The sequence below is a fragment of the Vanacampus margaritifer genome, chromosome 16 (genome assembly GCF_051991255.1).
Source record: "Vanacampus margaritifer isolate UIUO_Vmar chromosome 16, RoL_Vmar_1.0, whole genome shotgun sequence".
In the NCBI taxonomy this organism is placed as follows: domain Eukaryota; kingdom Metazoa; phylum Chordata; class Actinopteri; order Syngnathiformes; family Syngnathidae; genus Vanacampus; species Vanacampus margaritifer.
The window spans coordinates 18107941-18129383 of NC_135447.1; the positions used below are offsets into that span (position 1 = coordinate 18107941).

General features: G+C 41.3%; 2 protein-coding genes across 6 annotated transcripts in view; one reads left to right on the forward strand and one right to left on the reverse strand.

The window, feature by feature from the left end:
* The first annotated feature begins 568 nt into the window (after positions 1 to 568).
* LOC144036717 (interferon regulatory factor 2-binding protein 1-like) lies at positions 569 to 13357 on the forward strand. 4 transcript variants are annotated; one of them, XR_013288711.1, is made up of 3 exons: positions 569 to 2619; positions 2977 to 9682; positions 10351 to 13357. XR_013288711.1 is itself a non-coding variant. In XM_077547554.1 (2 exons), the coding sequence occupies exon 1, from the start codon at positions 840 to 842 to the stop codon at positions 2595 to 2597; it is 1758 nt and encodes a 585-aa protein (XP_077403680.1). In that variant the 5' UTR covers positions 569 to 839; the 3' UTR covers positions 2598 to 2619; positions 2977 to 13357. The 4 variants fall into 4 exon arrangements, 1 of the variants encoding a protein (XP_077403680.1); XR_013288710.1 differs by having other exon boundaries at positions 2977 to 6070; positions 6793 to 13357; XR_013288712.1 differs by having other exon boundaries at positions 2977 to 6070; positions 9518 to 13357.
* A 1922-nt stretch (positions 13358 to 15279) lies between these two features.
* LOC144036541 (calcium uptake protein 2, mitochondrial-like) overlaps positions 15280 to 21443 on the reverse strand; it is a 14301-nt gene continuing 8137 nt past the window's right edge. The window contains exons 4-9 of one of the 2 annotated variants that reach the window (XM_077547248.1): positions 18012 to 18065; positions 17811 to 17908; positions 16629 to 16800; positions 16456 to 16564; positions 16215 to 16372; positions 15280 to 16115 (exon numbers count right to left, since the gene is read on the reverse strand). In XM_077547248.1, the coding sequence (XP_077403374.1) occupies positions 16014 to 16115; positions 16215 to 16372; positions 16456 to 16564; positions 16629 to 16800; positions 17811 to 17908; positions 18012 to 18065 (693 nt within the window). In that variant the 3' untranslated portion in view covers positions 15280 to 16013. The remainder of the gene's footprint in view (positions 16116 to 16214; positions 16373 to 16455; positions 16565 to 16628; positions 16801 to 17810; positions 17909 to 18011; positions 18066 to 21443) is intronic. The other variant, XM_077547249.1, reaches the window with a different exon arrangement.

Consider the following 21443-nt stretch of genomic DNA (forward strand, 5'->3'; position numbering starts at 1 on the left):
ATTTCCAAGTCACACATTTTGAGTGATGCTACATAGTTATTTGACTTCAATGTTGTTTTTCGGCATAGTACCTTTCAAATATTAAAATATAAAGTTACATCTCTAATCGCCTCCAGATGTTAGTCGTAATAAGGATGTCTGGATTGCATTTGTCTTGGTATAGGTGACCAACAAACGTTGGTTTGAAGGAATTAGCTGCCTTAATGTGGTATCGACATTATGGTAAATACCACCTGTCGAGTATAAAATTGCACGTGAACGCCCCCTCGGGTTTCCACTGGACAGCTAGAAATTTATTTTGATACCCGACTTTCCGAGTTGAGATAACCTTCCAAGTTTCAACATGGCGGAGAACGCCGAAGGATTTGTGAATGGCAATAAATATTAGGCCGTTGTTGTCCGCTAGCCGGTTGTTTTAGAATCTACACTAACGTCGCATAAACAATTCAATGTCCTGTCTTTTACAACTCATATTTGCCGTAATTGTTCGGTTTTACGACATAACAAAAGCACATGAACAGAACTCAGGTGTTTCTTAGAGTTCATAAGACTACAATTCCCATGATGCCTCGGGCCGTAAAGTACGTAGGTGTTTCCGGTGTCCTGTAAGATTTTACTTCCCTCTGCTCTGATCGACGCGAACAAACCAAGAAAGACGACGTTGCAAACTACGAAATGTTATAAAATACAGTCCTTTATTTAGCTTCGCTTCGTTGGATGAACATTTAAAAGTGTGTAGTATGTGGTGATCTGAGACTGAAGAAGGAAGAACCGCCGAGAACGTTGATCGCAAGGTTTAGGCCTAGCAAAGAAAGTTTGGTCGAGGGCCTGTAAACAACATGTCCTCCACATCGCAGCCCTCCTCGAGACGTCAATGGTGCTACCTCTGCGATCTACCCAAGATGCCTTGGGCCATGTTGTGGGAGTTTAGCGAAGCCGTATGCCGGGGATGCGTCAACTACGACGGCGCGGACAGAATCGAACTCCTAATTGAAACCGCCAGACAACTAAAGAGCACGCATGGAGTTTTGGAGGGCAGATCTCCTGGCGCACAGCAGGGCAAACCCAGCTCGACCGGGTCCGTGGAAGCCGGACGGCCGCACGGAGAACGTCTCGACAGGGGTAGGGGTGAGTACGGAGTATCATCTCGCCTGCCCAATGGTCTACACAGAGCTGAGGATGTCGCGTTATCAGAAAGCAGTCGACAGAGCCCGAACACTCGCAGGGGGATGGCCGGAGCCGTTCCGAGTCTCCACGGTCCGATATCCCATGCGTTGATTGCTCAGGGCTTAGTCGCATCGCCACATGGGCTCCTCGCGCCAATATCAGGCTCCAGACCGGGGGCCACTCCCATTGCGGTGTCAGCTGGCCCCATCATGAGCGATGCTGCTAGAAGACAAGCCGTGGCGCTGGGTGTGGGAGCGAGCACGTCTGCTCTGGTGGGCATTGATCCAGTGGTGTGGCGAAACAGCGAAGTCATGGCTGAACTAAACGAGGTGGCACGCAGCAAGGTGGAAGGCTGGCCCAACAGACCAAAAGTTGTCAGGGATGTTCTCCTGGCTCTAAGCACCTCTGTCCCTTTTACTGTGCGCTTCAGGAAAGACCACAATCTGATGGGGCGGGTTCTGGCTTTTGACGCCAGCGCCACTCCGGAGTTCGAGCTCAAGGTGTTTGTCGAATACCCCATCGGCTCTGGGATGATTTTTTCGGGAGTTCCGGACCTGGTCAGGCAGATGTTCCGCGACTCTGCCAAGGATGCCGGCAAAGCGGTGAACTCTGGGTTACGCTACGTGGAATACGAGAAGAGACAAGGGAGCGGAGACTGGCGGGGTCTGTCTGAGCTTTTAAATGACGGCGTGCGCATGTTTAAGGAGCCGCCCATCCCTGAGGTTCTTCCGCAACCCGATGCCGGCTTACCCATGACGGCAGCCGCGCGTTCAGTCCCGGCCAAGGGCGTGGCTCGGCGCCGCAAAGCCTCTCCGGGCTCCGAGAACGGCGAAAGCGAAGGAAGACCTGATCACCCGTCCAGAGAGGTGTGGTCCAGAGGCGCTTACCCGGGTATGGAGCCTCTTCCGGGAATGGACGGCCCCCCTCGTTTACACAGCCAGCCCTCCCCCATGTCTGCGCTCATGGGGGTAGCCGACAGCCTGAGTTCCGGCCAGGTGGCCAGAGACAGCCCTGGAATTTCCTCGACCCACTCCTCCGCGGTTGGGCGCACCTCCACCAGCAGCCCCTCTGCAGCCACCGCCTCCACCTCCGTCTCTCAGGCATCCTTGGGCCTGAGCAGCAGCACGGGCGGCGGGGAGTCGACCAGCGGCGGGGGTCAGAGCGCCCTGCTCTGCTGCACCCTCTGTCGAGAGCGCCTTGAGGACACCCACTTTGTCCAGTGTCCCTCTGTCCCACACCACAAGTTCTGCTTTCCCTGCACCAGAGGCTTCATCCGCAGCCAGGGCCAAGGAGGAGAGGTGTACTGCCCGAGCGGAGAGCGCTGTCCCCTGGCCGGATCCACCGTGCCCTGGGCCTTCATGCAGGGTGAGATCTCCACCATTCTGGCTGGGGACGGAGACGTTACAGTAAAGAAGGAGAATGACCCTTGACATTGCCGCCCTCTGAGCAATGGTATGAACACACATCTTCTCTTTTTAACATGCTGTAAATGTGATTTGAGAAACATAGAGATATGGAAATGTATACATACAGTGTCTTGGGAAATTATTCAACAGGTTTGTGTATAATGTTGAAACTTAGCTATATTCTAATGCTAATTGTTGCAAAACAAAAACAGATACAAATATACTTTTTTTCCCTGATGATTCTATGTTTTTATAGCAATAGAACACAATATTCTGTGGACCTTGCAAAATCAGTCAAAATCCTGTAAAACAGCCAGGAGCGAAGGGGGCTGCTTCAGTGAAAATGGCTGGGAGTGAATGAGTTATCCCTTCTTACCATTATTTTCCTGCTTTATTTCCCCAGTGGCTGTTGATGACTATTCCAAAGCACTTCCCTACCACGTCAAGCAGCGTCTGCCCTCTCTGCAGTTCATCATGTGCCTCTCTGGACCGAAGAGCTCCCACGATGAGACTGTTGGCGCAAGACTGGCGCTTTTTATCAGGCTATTTTCAAAGTTCAAAGCACACCCTTTTTTAACAAATACAACATCAATGATTTTTTCCCTTTGTTTGCATATGATGTTGGCAAATACAGATGGATCACCTTGATACTCATTGTTTGACCGATTTATGCTCCACAAACAAAAAATGAATGTCAAAAATGTTCGCAAAAGAACAATGTTTCTTTTTAAAGCCAAGGATTGAGTTAATGTAATCTCACTATTGTCTCATGTAGGTCTGTCAGATATGTGAATTTCCTTTCAATATGGCTGTAATTTCTATTTTTGATACAATTCAGATTTCATTCATTCATTTTTGTTTTGTTTATAGTAAAAAAGACCAAAGATGGCATCATACGCAAGTGTCGTTTTAATTTTATTTGATTGGTGTAAGTTGTATGTACTGATAACCAAGCCACTACTTGTTTACTTTTTCACAGACGTAAGCTTTATTTACTTTTTGAAAAAATGTACAAGGTAAGATAATTAGCACCACAATTTCAATGGTTAACAACATATTTGTGATCTCAAATGATCAATTCTCCAGTAAATTGCAAAGTACAGTAGTTGAATTGCTGCCTACCTGTATTTTACTGTTTTCTGTCTCAGAAGTGCAACAGATGCTCAGATAAAAGCTTTTTTTATATATACAAACTTTATTCAATAAATACCAAACAAAACCAACACCATTGTATACTCATTTGCCAAAATTATATAGTGTGGTGAGAAACTATTTGCCTTCTTTGTGATTTCTGTTTTTATAATGCAAATTTATCACACTGGATTGTGTTGATGATTTACATCAGTGATGTCCAAACTACGGCCCATTTTTAGCGGTCCGCCCACCGTTTTTAGCGGTATGTGGCATATACTAAAAATAACATTTGACTAGCCCGTGTTAGATAAACATATTTTCATATTTTTCCTATGGCTCTATTTGTGTTCCATTTGAATCATTTTTGTTTACCAGTCACAAACTATTGACCTATATTTGGCGTTTGTTTGTTTAATGTAAATGTATTAAGAATTATGGAGTATTTGTGCTCCATTAGTTCGTCCTGTTTGTAGGCTGTCGTAAATAGAGAGCTGCCGTAAAGTGTGGTGTTGACGTAAAGATAAAAAGAAAATCAAGTAGGGCAACTTTTTCTAACCGTTCTGGCCGTGTATTTGGTTTATCGCTTTTGTAACCACCATTTGTTTGGTGAATGAAAGGACTCAAGCACAATTAAAGTAAAAGTTTTTTTTGTTCATCCGCAATGGCGTTGTGCATTTGTTGTCGTTGCTGAAGTGGGAAGATCGACTACAGTTGCTACGCGTCGGAAACCTTCATGCCCTGCTTACGTAGTGAAGACATTTAACATTTTCTATGCATATTTTTACTGTTTATGAATTTACTTATAGTATATAGATGCCATATAAGTGTGATAATGTTTGTGTGAAATATATTGGACATATAACTGTAGTGTAAGGAATAACACTTTTCACTCCCTTCCAGCTGGTGAGACAGGAATGCACATGGGAGGCATGCATGTTCTCAAGTTGATAACACTGTGGGTCTTAGGGAGTCTAGGTCGCAGGGTCGTACCTGTCTAGTCATATATTTCCGGCTCTGGACGAAACTGGAGTAAACATGTCAATGAATCACTTGTCTGTTTATTATAATTGCTAACCCTTTGTCCAGCCTCAGAGGAGGAGTATGCTTTTTTCCTCTATAAAGCGACTGTGTGTTTTTCATATGGACACACTCGAGGCTTAACATCACCTTTGAATGTAAGCATGTCTTGTGTCTTTTAGGAGCTCCTAAAATAAATCTTTTGCAAAAGAAGCTTCTTCATCAGATCTCATTTTTCAATTATTTTTGAACACGCAAAGATTACACTTAATATAGTAATCAACTAATACCTTCAATTGGTGACCCTCGACGGCGACAAATTGGGACGTTTTTGCAACAGCTGTGATGATCTTGGACAACTGAATTTCTAAATGCGCAAATATTAACAAGGTGAGTGGACAAATTATCCACGTAGAGAAATTCTGTTTGTTTGGGATTACTCAGAGCTGCATTACGTCCGTACCAAATTGTATTTGAGATCTGTGAACAAGTTAGGGGGGTTTTAGAGTCGTATTTGTTACGGAGTGACGCGAAAGTCCTCGATTATGACAATTACTACGACATTGAACCATGCATGGGTTGGCCCGTTGAATACGGAAGTGACGTCAAGTGGGAGCGCTCAGCCGTTCGGAAACGGCATATGAGATTGGTTCCGCGGTGGAATAGGCTGTCTTGTTTTTATTTTTATTTTGGTATGAATAAGCCCTCCGAATAATTTTTCGGAGTGAGCGGAGAGGATAAGCCGCCCGTGTGGTATTATTACACGGTGTGTGTGCTGTGGGTTATTAAAAACCGTGGGACATAATTCCGCGGGGTGTGTGTGTTGTGTCAAATTAAGCCGCTCGTGTGATATTCACATTGGAAGCGAGAGCTATGAATTAAGCCGCTCGTGTGATGTCATTCACATTGGAAGCGAGAGCTGTGAAGAAGCCGCCCGCGAAGATCCGGATAAGTATTTATTAAGTCGCGCAAAAAGATATTTGATTTCTGTTTCGTTTTTCCTTTTTCTTTTATTTTTCTAAAAAAAAAAAATATATATATATAATAATTTTTTGGGGGGATTAATGAGAATAGTTTTGATCTGTTGTATTGTAGTATCATAAGTGAGACGTCACTGACTTTATAAATATTATAAACGACTAAATTACTACATATAATGGACGACATTTTTGACCGAGACTCAGGGTGGTTTGATTTGCGTAAACTTCCGGTCCATACTCAAAGCTTGTCGCTAAGCGAACAAGTCACGGCCGCAACACTCGTCATGGCTGAAGCGCTGCCACCACGGCGACGGCGAAAGATGAAAAATCTTTTAAATGAATGGATGCGGACTAATTGTGATAAAGGTTGGTTCCCACCGTTAAAATCTGAGACATGTCTGATTGCATTAATGAAGTCTGTAGAAGTTGCTTGTGTAAAACAGCGCTAAATGCCGATTGACTCCGTGAAAGACACATCTATATTTTCTTTAAATGGAAAAAAGTGAGACGACAATATCAGGTCGTGGACCAAATGTTGGTTAACGCTAGAATGCTTGCGTTGGGTAGCTCTGTGAAAGTTGCTCGTAAAGCTGTGTTGAGCGAGTCCGCTAGCCACGGCTCGGCTAACGACAACGTGTTTGATGAACGCGTGGCGAATGCTAGGCTAAAATCTCCGCCAATTTAAAATTGTTGGAAATGAGACATGACCCGGAAAATAGATTAAATAAGGCAAAAAAATTTTGGATTGGAATTGGCTCGGCATGCGGAGATTGCACAGTCTATTGGTTCTAGATGGCGTACTAATCTGGAGCATGTGTGACTTGTGTGATTAGGAGAGAATGTTTTTTTTTTGTTATAAAATGACTAGGGTCAATTGTGTGATTATAATGGGAATTTTTCTAGTTGGTATGTGTGTGCGTATGTGCCCCAAAAGTTTGAAATAGTTGAGAGAATTGTTGAGTAATCGAATGAGACCTAGATAAGGAAAGTGGGGGCTATCCGGGTGGTTTGGAAGTTAACTGAATCTCTAATTGGGAATAAGAAATGTGTGGATTGTGTGATTTTTTTCCTTGTTTGTGTGCCTGCAGGGAGTTTGTGACTGTTTGTGTGACTCTGACAATGGGAAAGGTGTGTTGTGTGATGTTCTAGCGAGATTTTAGAAATCAAAATGGCCGTTTGGTCTGTTTCTCCTCACTGCCTTTGTGGAGATGAGGAAAGTGCAGAAGTTAAGTGAATGGAAGTGTAAGTTTGTTTGAGACAGTGATTTTTAAGTGTAGGAAAGAAAGAAAAGATGGGTGGAAAGTAATTTTTTCCCTCCAAAATTCTTTGTCCTCAAAAAAGGGTGAAAAAGAATGGTAAGCAGGAAATCTGCATATTTTGAAAGTAGGGGAGAATTCTGCCTTTGTCTGTGACAATTTTTAAAGCTCTTCCCCCCACGCTTGATTAGGGACTAAAGGTCTGTGAGGATGGGGGCCGTGAGCTGCTGTTTTAAGAAGGTGGTGATTTGTACTGTTGTCTGTTAAAATTAAATTAAACTAAAGAAAAATGAAAGGGGGTGTGATAAGTTTAGTCCTCTCTCCCATTGTCTCCATTTTGGAGACTTGTAGTCTGTTGTGTGTGTGAATAGCAGGGGTCGTCTAAGGCAAAATCAAATTGTTCCTGTTGTGTGGATGGATATTTCATTTGTTTTTCTTTAAAATCTTTAACTGTATGTTTGGTGTTGTTTTTGAGTAGAAAAGACTGGTGTGATAATGGCGTTTGTTTTTCGTATAGGAATGTAGAAAAAAAAATAGGTTTTGAATGTGATTTTCCCTTCCCCTTTTTTCTGCTCCTTCCCTGTGTCTTGGAAGAGAGGAGGGGGATTTGTGTGGAAAATAGGAGTCAGAGGGCAATGTGTCCTGTAATGGGAGCTTTTCTTTTTTCTAGGTAAGAGAAGAATGCGGAAAGATAAAGAGGTCTAGATGATAACTACAGGCCACTATCCATATTATTATTATTATTATTATTTTTTTTTAAATCTGGTCTGTGTTTTTGTAGTTGAATGAGTAATAAAACCAACTTTTAATATAGTTGAATAAGTAATAAAACCAAATTTTAATTGAAATAGACTTTTCATTTTTGATTTTTTGATTTCCCCTGCATCTCTGATAACTCATTCGTAGGTGTGAAAATGATTTAACCTTTGTCCTTATCTGAGTCCCATTCTAGAAGTCTGAGAAATCCTGGAATTTGAGACTTCCCTCCATGTGGAGGCATAATTTAAGGTAACATGTAATGAAGAAGGAGTCTATGGTAGACATATGCGTAAATATAGTAATACTACTTGCTATAATGTAGAACATATTTAGATGAAACTACAAAATACATATTTTTTGAGAAAATTATTATTTTTTAATTATAACAAGCATATAAATCTCTTGCTGTGATCTCATCTCCCTCTGTCTGTTCCGAGTGTATAAGTGTTTCAGGCAGGTTCAATCTTTGACGAGAGGTGTTGTTCTTGGGTGTCTCCAACGTGCTGGAATAACCTGGCTGTTGGGCACAGAGTGGACGGCGAACTGAACAATGGTCACTTTCGGGGGGGGAAGTGATCACACGGACTGCGAAAAGGATGGTATACTGCAAATCCGCTCGCCATGAGACTGTTCAATGACTCTTATGAATTATCTGAGCAAAATGTCCATCAACTCTTTGAGCAGACATCTCAAACTCTCATCACAGCCGTCCTGATGAAACTGTCAGCGGTCTCCAGTGACAGCTAAGGCCTGCTTTGAACTTTGCCCTGCATAAACTGCTATCAACAAGGACAGGAAGGAATATGAACTCCAGTGTGGACTCAAAGTTCGAGTCATCTGAGATCGGCCTTTGAGTCATATTTTGGTCTGTTTTGAGTACAGTTTGCACTCTGTACTGTGTCGGAAAAGGAGATGTGATCTATAGCAACGCAGTTTCGGAAATTGAGAACGGCTTATGTGAATTAGGGTAGTATAAAATGTATTCTAATCTTTAATACTATATTTTCCGTTGTTTGATGCTTGTTGAATTTGGTCTTCTAATTTTTGCCCATTTTCCTTTTAAATTTTAGCTTCTGGATTGGACTCAGATATGGAACACTTACGGCGAATTTGCTGGTTAAATTTTTAATTTTGATTAAGCTCAACAGCACTGATCTTTGGATTCCACGGGGAATGCACAAAGGCAAAGTTCCCTGCTGTGTTTTTACAAGCCCCCACTACTCTGTAAAAGAGGTGAGGTTAGGTAGCATTTTAAGAATACTTTTTGGTTGGTTTAAAGTAGGGATTTTGTTTTGTTTTTCTGATTATAACTCGTTCCTTTTACTAGTTTAGATGGCAGATATTTGGAAGATTCGTGACCTGCAATAGATTAATGGGGTTATTTTAAATCTTTTTCTTATCTCTTCCTGACCCTAAAAGTCCTCCGCTGCAGTATCTTAATTTACATCTGCTTGAGTTGTTTTTTTTTCACTTTAAGTTCCCTGAACAGGATTCAAATTTACATTACAAACTCTTGCCTCAAAGGCTTTTGTTTTTATGGCTCCTGGCTAGCTCAGCTGGAGATCTTTTTATAGTTCTGGTGTTGGCCAAATTGTCACAATTTGGTTGTTTTTTAATCTACAGGACACAAGGTGTCTGTTTTTCCTCTTTGAAGCAGCAATTTGGAAGCGGCTGCAGTTTTCACATTCAGGTCTGAAATGATCAAAATTGATCTTTATCAGATGGGGGAATGATTGGTCTGTCTGAGTTTGTTGAAAAGGAAGTCTGATGTGAGAATGATTGGTCTGTCTGATGTGAGAATGACTGGTCTGTCTGTGTATCAAAAGGAAGTCTGATGTGAGAATGAAGTTTGGTGTGAGGAATTTACAGGCAAAGAATGGAGCGGAGAATTGGAGGATTTGACTTGGAGGAAACGTAAGTTCTTCAAAGATGACAAAAGACAACCAGAATAGCAGAAAATAAGGTAAGTATATTCAATTTCAGAAACAATTGAAAAGTATAATTTCTAGAGCCCATGGAATTTGCCATTTAGGTGTGGAAGGAACATTGGGACACCTGGTGGACATTATTTTATGAGACAAGTTGTAAAAATGAACTGTAGGACTGCAGTGTTTATTAAAAGGTATAAATATATATAAATCTCTTCTCAGACTGTTTATGGCCCGGCCGGACATGAGCAGTTTTGGGTTAAGATGATGTTGTTTTTAAATGATTTACACTGCTATAATAAGAAACAGCGTAAAAAATACAGAAATTTGATGTATGATAAAAGTACATTTATGCTAAATCTACAACAGTAAATATCATGGTAAAATATTTGATTAATCATTATCTACTATTATAAGGGCTTCTTAGGAATATTGGATTAGACGAACCCATTTGAAAAAACAAAAACTTCATAAGATATAAAAAGGTTGGACTCCTTTTGAGGGTCATAAAAACAGGCTGTTTCCCGCCCCTAATGTTCCGCTGGGGAGTCACACGTTGAGAGGCCCCCGGTAATTAAAGAGATAGTGTCTACATTCTCTAAGCTAACAGATAACTAACCAGAAGTTCCTTCAAAAATAAATGATTGTGAATATGTGTGGTTGAAAGTAACTCAACCGAAATGGTCTTGTCCTCATTGGCTAGGTCCATTTAAGGTCAAGGAGCGTACATCCTGTGCGGTGCGCTTGTATCGAAAAGGGGATACTTGGTATCACCTCTCATCTACAAGGCCGGCTGGTTCTGGTTCAACGCTGCCACCAAGGGCAACCGTCTGATGATCTACGCCCACACCAGTTGGAGCCATCTCACCGAGCCCCACCACGCCGTTTCCAGTGTCTACCTGACAAGCTGTCCAAGGAGGGAAGCTGCAGCGGGGGAGGTCCTGGAAGGAGGTTCATTGTAGTGCCTTTTCCATGGGCAAAGCTGACCAAGTGTCAATCTGCTGTTTGAAGGAGAAATCACTCAATGGTGATTTGAGTCACATGCCCCTTTTCATCAATTCACAAGGATAGAGTCACACTGGGAATGAAGTCCCGTGACCTTTCCTGCGATCTCTGGCAGTGAGCCAGGGTTCGGAAAAAGGCTGACAACGCCTCTAATAAAAAAAAAAAAAAACGAAATCATCAACCAACGACTGACGAACATCCTTCTCCTTCAACAAAAGAACTTCTTCTCAAGATGGCTTCGATGAAGAACTCTGCTACTAATTGCTGCATTGTGACGGTTTTTCTCTTGTTAATTGTTGTGCCATTTTGGTTTTTCATGAAACCCCTTGATGTGAGTTTGAATACAACACACCGGTAAAAGAAATGTTATTTCTACCCAAATTCCAATGGATAATGAACTGGGCGTATAATAACTCAATTGTCCTGACCGTTGCTCCTAACACAAACACATCTGTCAAACCCCCCATTAAATCTTTGAAGGGATTTAGTAGTGGGGGGCCGACGAAGGGGGGCCTTTGGCTCAAGTACTGGTGGTATTTGACAGGTAGTGTTTTACGACTGGACTGGAGTACATTCCTTACCACCCAAAATGGCCAATACTGGCCGCCAGGTTCCAGTAGGGAGGCAGTTTATTTTGCCAAGAAGGTAACATTGAGGAGAATGGGACATCATTTTGAATTAACTTTTGTTCTTCCTGAAGGTAATATCCGGCCACCTAATGTAACCATAAATAACACTTTTTGTTATGGCCTAATGCTGTGGGCATGGTTCTCTGGAACTGATCCCTATTTTCCAATTTAAATTTGCATTGATAAAACTATGAGTAAGACAGAACAACCTAAAATGACTAAATATACAATGGAGTCTGGGGTAGAAGCTTTTAGTGTCCAAATTGATGAAGTAAGTGAATGGTTTCGGGTAACAACGGGCCTGTCTGGTGGCAGTAATAATTGGCTGCTGTTAGCAAATGCAGCAGCACAGGCTTCTGGAGAAGATTGCGTCGTATGTGTGGGCCCAAGACCTTTATTGAGGGTGATTCCTGCTAAAATAGAGGATAAATGTGTAATGGAACTAATGAATAAAACTGTCCCCAATGAGAAATGCTCTAAATGGGATAAAGTTTATCCACTGGTTGATTGGCAAGATACTAAACCTATTTTTTCAAATAAAGTGGCGGATGGTGGTTTTTCATGTATTAAAATGTCAGGTACTGGGAAACAATTGGGAAGACTGAACCACACCACTCGCTGCATTTCAGCAACAGATGTGGGTCGTAAATTCCAGCCTCAGTCCAGAGCTGACATTTGGTGGTGGTGTGGGGACAGCCAAATATTTGATAAGTTACCTCTGAATATGAAGGGATATTGTGCTCTCATCACCCTCCTTCTGCCAGTAGATATTTTCCCTACATCGGTTGATAACCTTCTGCAAATTGTTAATACTTGGCAACCAAATTTTTCTCATTCTTTTCGGAGGGCCAAAAGATCCACTTGGCAGGATCAAAATGTTCCCACATACATAGATGCGATTGGAGTGCCACGCGGGGTCCCAGATGAGTATAAGATTGCGGACCAGGTGGTTTCAGGTTTTGAATCTTTGATTTGCTGGTGGTGTACCATTAACAAAAATGTAGATAGGATTAATTATGTACATTACAATGTTCAAAGACTAGGAAATTGGACTCAATCAGGTTTCGAAGCAGTACACGGCCAGTTGTCAGCTACATCTTTAATGGCTTTTCAGAATCGTATAGCCCTTGATATGTTACTTGCAGAAAGGGGTGGTGTTTGTTCAATGTTCGGAGAACAATGTTGTACTTTTATCCCTAATAACACTGCACCGGATGGAAGTTTAACCAATGCCATTGAGGGACTCCGAACACTTAAAAAAAAAATGAAAGAGCAGTCCGGTATCGATACGTCAATTTGGATAACTGGATGGATGCTTTTGGAAGATATAAAAATTTGGTTTCAGCTTTTTTGACAACTTGCGGTTGTTGCTGTATTCCTTGTTTAAGATCGTTGTGCACGCGGCTTATTGCCACAGCCATTGACAAGCAAGATGTACAAAACAAGTCGTCTTATATGATGGTTGAATCTGTAACTTCTAAAGCTATGACCGCGGTGGCGACATCAGATGAAGATCCGGCTGGAATTTTTCTCTAGACTATTTCTAAGGGATTTAATGTCTTATTTTGAACAAATATAGTTTGTTCATTGAGGGACTGAAGACATTTAACATTTTCTATGCATATTTTTACTGTTTATGAATTTACTTATAGTATATAGATGCCATATAAGTGTGATAATGTTTGTGTGAAATATATTGGACATATAACTGTAGTGTAAGGAATAACACTTTTCACTCCCTTCCAGCTGGTGAGACAGGAATGCACATGGGAGGCATGCATGTTCTCAAGTTGATAACACTGTGGGTCTTAGGGAGTCTAGGTCGCAGGGTCGTACCTGTCTAGTCATATATTTCCGGCTCTGGACGAAACTGGAGTAAACATGTCAATGAATCACTTGTCTGTTTATTATAATTGCTAACCCTTTGTCCAGCCTCAGAGGAGGAGTATGCTTTTTTCCTCTATAAAGCGACTGTGTGTTTTTCATATGGACACACTCGAGGCTTAACATCACCTTTGAATGTAAGCATGTCTTGTGTCTTTTAGGAGCTCCTAAAATAAATCTTTTGCAAAAGAAGCTTCTTCATCAGATCTCATTTTTCAATTATTTTTGAACACGCAAAGATTACACTTAATATAGTAATCAACTAATACCTTCAGTAGCAACAAAAGAAAAGTGCCACTACAGCCCGCAATGCTGTTTTAAAATAAGTGTGTCAAAAAGTATACATGAATTTGTAGCTAAAATAGTAGTAGAATTTCTCTGGCGAATAAACATTTTCAGAAATTAAAATTGTTTCATCCACTTTTTTCTTAGTGTCAAATACCAAATGTTTATGTGTGTTAAATAAGTCTTTAAAAAAATCCACCTGGCCCTTCTATTTTTCCTTGGAGAAAAAGGTTTGGACATTGCTGAATTACAGCCCGATAAATATAAAATGCAGTTTCAAAATTCCAATTTTTATTCAAGGGGGGAAAAAAAAATGGCAATAATGTCTGTCTCTATGTAAAAAAGTAATTAAACTTAACTTATTGTGCCACCCTTGGCAGCAATAAATAAAATGACTTTGCAAATAAAGTGAATATATATATATATATATATATACACACATCACACTGCAAACTAGAACTGCAATAAGTGTTAAATGAATTGCTCTCTAGTAACATCAATCAAAATTGATTTTCATAGTTGCAAAATTTGATCTAATCAGCAAGTAGCTGGTCAATAATAAAGAAGTGAAATGACGTTTATTGGATATACAGAGTGCAATAATTAAACTGCATAACTAGAACTGTGCCTGTGGTCTTCTATTTCCGCACTATATATTCCTCACTGGAAGCTGACAGCTGAAATGTTTGAGCTAGCTTTTTGTATCCTAGCCCCAAATCCATAATGTTGAACAATCTTTGTTTTCAGGCCATTTGAGAGTTGTTTTGAGGCACCCATGTTGCCACTTGGAGAAGATGCAAAGTAGAGAAAAAAATTGCAATTGGCTAAATACTTTTTCTCATGATTAGCGTCACTTGTAGGTCAAAGGTCATTAGTCAGGTTTCCATCCTGTTTCTAAAATTCTTTAAGCGAATTTACTGAAAATGTCCTTATACCCGTTTCCATGTGTCCTTCTTTTGCGAATATTGAGAGGGGACTCCGCCGCTGTAGGTGGCAGTACCACAGAGTTGTGAGCCACCAGTAATTTAAAAGAAGAAAAACAGGAAGCGACTGCGGCGTGCGTTGACGTCGTATGGTTTTGCTTTTGTAGTTCTTGATTAACCGTAGCGTTTCTTTGCTGTTTTCTAGCAAAAAATGCATTAATATTAATTTCTATAATTAATTCCAAAAATATTTCTGTTTCGTCGTCCCTCCAAACTTACCTTACTTTATCGTCCGACTTTGCTTTGGTACGACAAACGTACGTGTGACGTAATATCCGGTCAAAACGTGCGGCGTTTATCTGGTTTTATCAGCGTTTATTTGCAAAACCTGTTTCCATAGCCAAAATTCGCATTTTCCTTTGTTTGATACGCTTCAAAATCCACCCCCTCCAAGCGTAAAAACTTCTCTTTTTTGCGAATTTTGGGCCCTTTATCGAATTCTAGCGTTTCCATTCAGTTTTATTTTCGCATTTCTGGACAATTTGAATATAAATGGGTGGATGGAAACACCACTATTGAGCTTTCTAAACATATTTTGCAGTCCAATATTTAATGCCAAATGTATTCAAATCAAAGCAACGGGTGCCCAAATTTATGCACCTGCCTACTTTTGTTCAAATAATTTACAAGTAAACACAATAAACTTGATTTCAATTCTCAAATATCACTGTATTCATCTGCTATTTAACAAATTGCTGACCCAGACAGCAAATGATTTGTAAAGGAAAATCTTGAAAAAATTTCAGGGGTTTTCCACTCAGGGGAGCCCACTCATTGTAAAGAGTATCCAAGGATTCAAGTAACTGAGTATTCCATAGCAGCACACAAAAAATAAACACAACCTAATATCAGAACATTACATTTTTATTAAAAATATAATTTTGTTACTTTTGTAACCCTTTCACAGTGATATCTAAGTAGTCTTCCAGCCTCGCTGTCCTCGCACGTAAGTGCCTGATACGGGTTACACCCCTTTTGTGTTGAAAGTGCTCTACTTGCAGGGCTGGACTCGCCAGCTGGCATTCAGGGTAGATGCCCGGTGGGCTGGCCTCTTTTGGGGCCGATGCAGTACTTTTTAATTATTTTTGCTACATTTTACCCCAGGAGACTGGCCCACAATTTAGAGGGACTAGTCTGGTAATCCAGCTCAAATATAGATAGCAATGTGAATAATCATCATCAGTAAACATCAGTGGCAGAACTAAATGTTAGGCAGGAGTCAGGCTGGGCTTGATGCGCCTAAATCAAAATGCCAGGGCCAATTTCTTTGTGCCAGTACAGCCGTCAACTTGTCACTGAGGTGCAGACGTCCTGGAAGTGGGATTTTTCTTCTCAAAACCCAACCACACCCATCTTTTCTTGTACTATTGCAATTCTCATAACATTAAGACTTTTCTTGAAATACAGTATTCTGCAATTTTATTCTCACTTTTTTCTTTTATTACAAAGATACAATTTCACTCTTGTGAACAACAACAGTGTGTGGTACAATTTGTTTTCTTGAGCGTGCATTATTGATGATGCAAACATTAGGGTGGAGCAGTGGTGGGACTCAGATGTGTCCCGGGTGGAGCCGACACTCAGATGGGACATCTGCCGTCTCCCAGCGCTTCCTGAGCTCCCTTCAGTGTCTCCCGCTTCACACATTTCCAGTAGCCAGAGAAGCCATTCTGTGGATGCACCTGTATATGTTTAATCACATAAAATAAAGCCAGAATTCTAAAAAAGCTAAAAAAAAATCCTGGCAGGGAGTACATATAACCACAGTGATAGATACCCACTTTGAGGCCCCGTAGCACTCTGTCCTTCATCACTCCAATGAACTCTTTGTGGCTCAGGCAGTTGTCCCCATCCATGTCAAAGAGCTTAAACACGGTGTCCAACACGCTCTCGGACAGGTCGTGGCCTGTGGCTATCCTCACTGCCCGCTTGAACTGGGCTGTTTTCATCAAATTAGAAAAATGATTGTTTAATAAGACGGCGTCCTCCCTTGCTGTGTTCTAGCTCCTTAAGAGGTCTTACCCATTCCCACGGGACGGTTGGCTTCACTGATCATTTTCATTGAAAAAGCGAAATCCTCCAAATTGTTTGTAAACAGGCAGAAGGCTTTGAACTCTTCAAATGTGATGCTCTGTGGGGGCAATACAATTTTTTTATGTTGCACTTTGGCAATAAATACGAAAAGCCAAGGATACCTGGCCAGCAGGGATCCTCTTCCTCATGTTTTCCCAGTAAACCTCATTATCTTCCTCGTTGGTGTAATGGAGCAGCCACTCGGCAAAGTCCTCCCGTCTCATGGTGTCCATTCCTTTGGAAAACTGCAGGAACTCCATCTCCTGGACCTCAGCCTGTAGGTCCTCCATAAACCTGAGAGACGGACAGTTGACCAAAAGCAACCTTAAGAAGGACAATTAACTAATTCACTTGCAGCCATCTTCAATGAAGCAACCCCCTTCGCTCCCAGCTGTTTTACTGGATTTTGACAGATTTTGCAAGGCCCACAGAATATTCTGTTCTATTGCTATGAAAACATGGGACCTTCCAAAAGAAAGATTAGTCTCTTCTTCATCAGGAAAAAAAGTATATTTCTATCCGTTTCCGTTCCGCAACAATTAGCATTAGAATATAGCTAAGTTTCACTATCATACACAAACCTGTTGAAAAAAAGAGCTTGTTGAAACAAGGCCCTGGTTGATCTCATACTCAGCTGCCACCTGCTGGCCGTTTTAGTATTAACTACCTTTGCTTTAAACCAGTGGTTCTCAAATGGGGAAACATGAACCCCTAGGGGTACATGAAGGCACTCTAGGGGTATGTGAGATTTTAAAATAAGTTTAAAAAGTAGCATCTATGCAAAAATCATTTAAAAACAATTATTAAATTATATATATTATTATTAAATTATGCAAATGGAAAATGCAGAAAAATGTTAACTCTTGAAATTAGATTCAGTAGGCTATTCAGTTGTCCTTAAAAAAAAAAAAAAGTCTCCCCAAAACAGAATAGTTCGATCCAACCAGTCATATGTCACCAAAAATTCTTTGCACTGGTTGGAGGGGTATTTGGCTGGAAAAAATATTTCATGAGGGGTACATCACTGAAAAAAGGTTGAGAACCACTGCTTTAAGCGACCTCTTCATTTCAGAAGCTGTATCAAAGCCTTCTGTATACTCTAGCATAAACAAACACAAAAAATATGTAACACGTAAATTAAAAATACGTTTTTGGGAGTGAAGGACAAAGTATTTAAAAAACGTATTAATACGTGTTTGGGTTTCAATGAGTTAAGCAATTTTTGGTCCAAGATCACACTGTAATGTTTTTAAGCAAAAGTGCCAACGTGTGTCAAGGGAACTGATGACTGAGTGGCTCATTACTTGCGGAACTCTTGATACTGCAACTTGTTTTGTCCACTCTTTCCAAAGAAATACACCTGCAATGTCGTGTTCACGTGGTCGCCATCCTCAACTGATCTCTGCAAGAGTCCAACAGTGTTGAACATCAACAAGTTAAAAAAAAAAAAAGTCAAGCTAAGGTTTATTGATAGAATGTTGACTACACAGTGTTAATTTCTTTACCTCAGTGTTGTCCTTTGGAATTCTCATTTTACTTTTTCCAATTATTTTCTTAAGCTGAAAAACAAAAACAAAGAAATAAAGAAATAAATAACTAACAACAAAGCATTACAATCTTTATCCATGTCATACTGGTTGCTGAAGAAAAAAGAAAACATGCACTTCTAATACTGGAAGCAGTCTCGCTAAAATAGAACATACAAGCCTGAAGCTCACTTACACACGCAATCCCATTCTGTCAGTCATGTGCTTGGTCAGAACATTGGAATGAACTAAAGAAGTGCTGAGTCGGGCTACAGAGATGCAAACAAGATGGATGAAAATCAGCCTGGAACAGTTTTGGGCCTCCTCACCTTCCAACTGTGGCAGCACCAGGGCGGACCATCATGCAGCATTTAAAAATGCAAACAGCATGACATTTGAAAATCAAAAATAATTCCTCCGATTGTACATTTGTTAAGACAGAATTAAATAAAATGGCGTATTAGGGCCACGTATAAATATATATTTTTTAGAGCTGGGGGGAATATTCCCAGAAAAAAACTTGTAAATGTACCACTTTAAAAAGTCAGAAACTTACACGTAGCGTACTACTTGGACGTTTCTACCAATACTTTTCAATTTTCAAATAAGGAGATGGTAATGGCTTTAACCATATCATTAAAGCTTTCGCACTTTGAAGTGCTGCCAGCGACAAAGACGCCTCGCTTTGCGAAGGTCCACACCCTGAGTGTCAAACCTTTAAGTTCACTTGTTAAATTTTTTTTTACAAGTAGCTAAGTTGATGTGTCGAATCTGTTGCTCTCCGTCATTCACTTGCATTTACCTAAAGTACGCTAGCTTCTGATTGGTTAGTGTTTAGTCAGCTTATAGCGGTCAGGAAGTGTTGTCGCTCTAGCTAGGGGTGTTCTCTATCATATCTTCTACAATACTACCGGTGTATTTTTTTGGGAGATAAAAATTTTAAATATCGCGAAATTGACGTTATTACGTAATGCGTAACATCATAGATCTGTGTCTATTTGGACGTACATGCGTCGCTCGCTGCTGCATAAAAACAATATCGGATCGTGTGAGGCTGTGAGCTGCAGCCAGTTGTCGGCAAAGTGGGAGTGAGCTATTGCCGAATAAGTTAAGATGATGCGCAGGCTAAAGACACGCGAGGAGGACATGGAAAGATTGGAAACAGCTTGTGTTGTTTGGCGTCATCAAAATCATTACTCGAGACCCTCTTGATTAGACGTACTCCTTATGAAAAATAACAGACGGTGGTTGGATAACACTGAAGCGGTCGTGTATTGTTTGGCCAAGATAAACAATCTGTGGTGGTTATTTTATTTTAACTCTCCTCATGGTTGACGTGACTTTGTTATGCTAACCGGCTGATAAGCTAACGTGCTCTCGATGAGATGGCGTGCGCTTTGCTGTTGCGCAGCGGCGAAACGCTCCAGTAAGAGTTGGAGATCACAGCTTGACGAAGCCAACAGCACCACATCATCTGCAAAAAGCAGTGATGCAATGCTGAGGCCACCAAACTGGACCCCCTCAACACCACTGCTGTGCCTAGAAATTCTGTCCATAAAAGTTATGAACAGAATCAATGATAAAGGGCAGCACTGGTGGAGTCCAACCCTCACAGGAAACAAATCCGACTTACTGCCGGCAATGCGGACCAAACTCTGACAAAGGTCGTACAGGAACCGAGCAGCCCATATCAAGGGGCTCGGTACCCCGTACTCCCAAAGCACCCCCCCCCCCCACCCCACAGGGCTCTCTGAGGGACACGGTCGAATGCCTTCTCCAAATCTACAAAATACACGTAGACTGGTTGGGCAAACTCCCATGCACCTTCAAGGACCCTGCCGAGGATGTAGAGCTTGTCCACTGTTCGACGGGCCCTTCTCTCCAGCACCCCTGAATAGACCTTACCAGGGAGGCTGAGGAGTGTGATCCCTCTATAGTTGGCACTAGGGGTGCTAGAAAAAAAATCGATTCGGCAATATATCGCGATATTACAGCATGCAATTCTCGAATCGATTTAATATGCGGCCGAATCGATTTTTAAACTTTTTTTTAATGGAAATATTCAACAAAACGTCTTACTTAGGGTTAGGATTCACACATTAGGCATGGAAGAATGTTTTATTAATGGAACATTATGCCTTAATATTTTATTTTAGTGCTGTTCAAACATGAAACCTGCAACCTGTTTGTTAAAGACAGTGGCTCAGTTATAAGCCTGAATTTTCAGATAAATACATTTTCATACAAATCTTACATGTACAAGTTTACTGATTTATATTTTCTAAATTTGAGTTAAAAAAAAAATCGCAATAATGAATTTAGAGATTTGTATCGGGATTAATCGGTATCGAATCGTGACCTATGAATCGTTATATGAATCAAATCGCCAGGTACTAGGCAATTCACACACCTAGTTGGAACACACCCTCCGGTCCCCCTTTTTTAAAAGGGGGACCATCACCTCGGTCTGCCGATCCAGAGGCACTTCCGCCGATGTCCAAACGATGTTGTAGAAGCCCCACAACATCCAGAGCCTTTAGGAACTCTGGGCGGATGTCATCCACCCGGGGGCCCTGCCACCGAGGAGCTTTTCAACCACCTCAGTGACTTCGACCCCAGAGGTAGAAGAGCCCACCTCCGAGTCTCCAGACTCTGCTTCCTCAAAGGAAGACCTGTCAGTGGAATTGATGAGGACTTCGATGTATTCTCCTCACCGACTCACGATGTTACGAGTCGCGGTCAGCAGCACCCCATCTCCACTATACACAATGTTAATGGTGCACTGATTTCCCCTCCTGAGACGCCAGATGGTCGACCAGAATTTCTTCGAAGCCGTTCGGAAGTCGTTTTCTATGGCCTCACGAACTCCTCCCCGGTCTGAGTTTTTGCCTCAGCGACGGCCAAAGCCGCGTTAGCCAGCCGGTACCTGTCAGCTGCCCTACAGGCCAAAAAGGCCCGATAGGTCTCCTTCTTCAGCTTGACGGCATGCCTAACCGCTGGTCAAAAATCTATTGTTCAGTAATTATTACCAATATCGTCAAAAATATCGTCACCGCAAATTTCTTTGAAATATCGTGATATAATTTTTAGGCCATATCATCCACACCTAGCTCTAGCTGCCGTGTATGACGAGAAAAGATTAAATTAAGAAGAAATCAGTCCCCACCCTACTTTTTCATTTTATAAACAGTGTCCCATTAACCACCCACGAATCCTCACCGTAGACGATAGCTACGCTACATGTATTTCTCTTAAATTTCTGAGTTTTTTTGTGGCAAATTTTCCACTTTAAGTAAAGTCACAAATTCATTCATTTGTCTCTCTCAAATTTTCCACTTTATGATGTCGTGAATTTTCCACTTTCTAAAGTGGCAAATTAGCGAGTTTTTTCTCGCCAATTTTCCATATTAT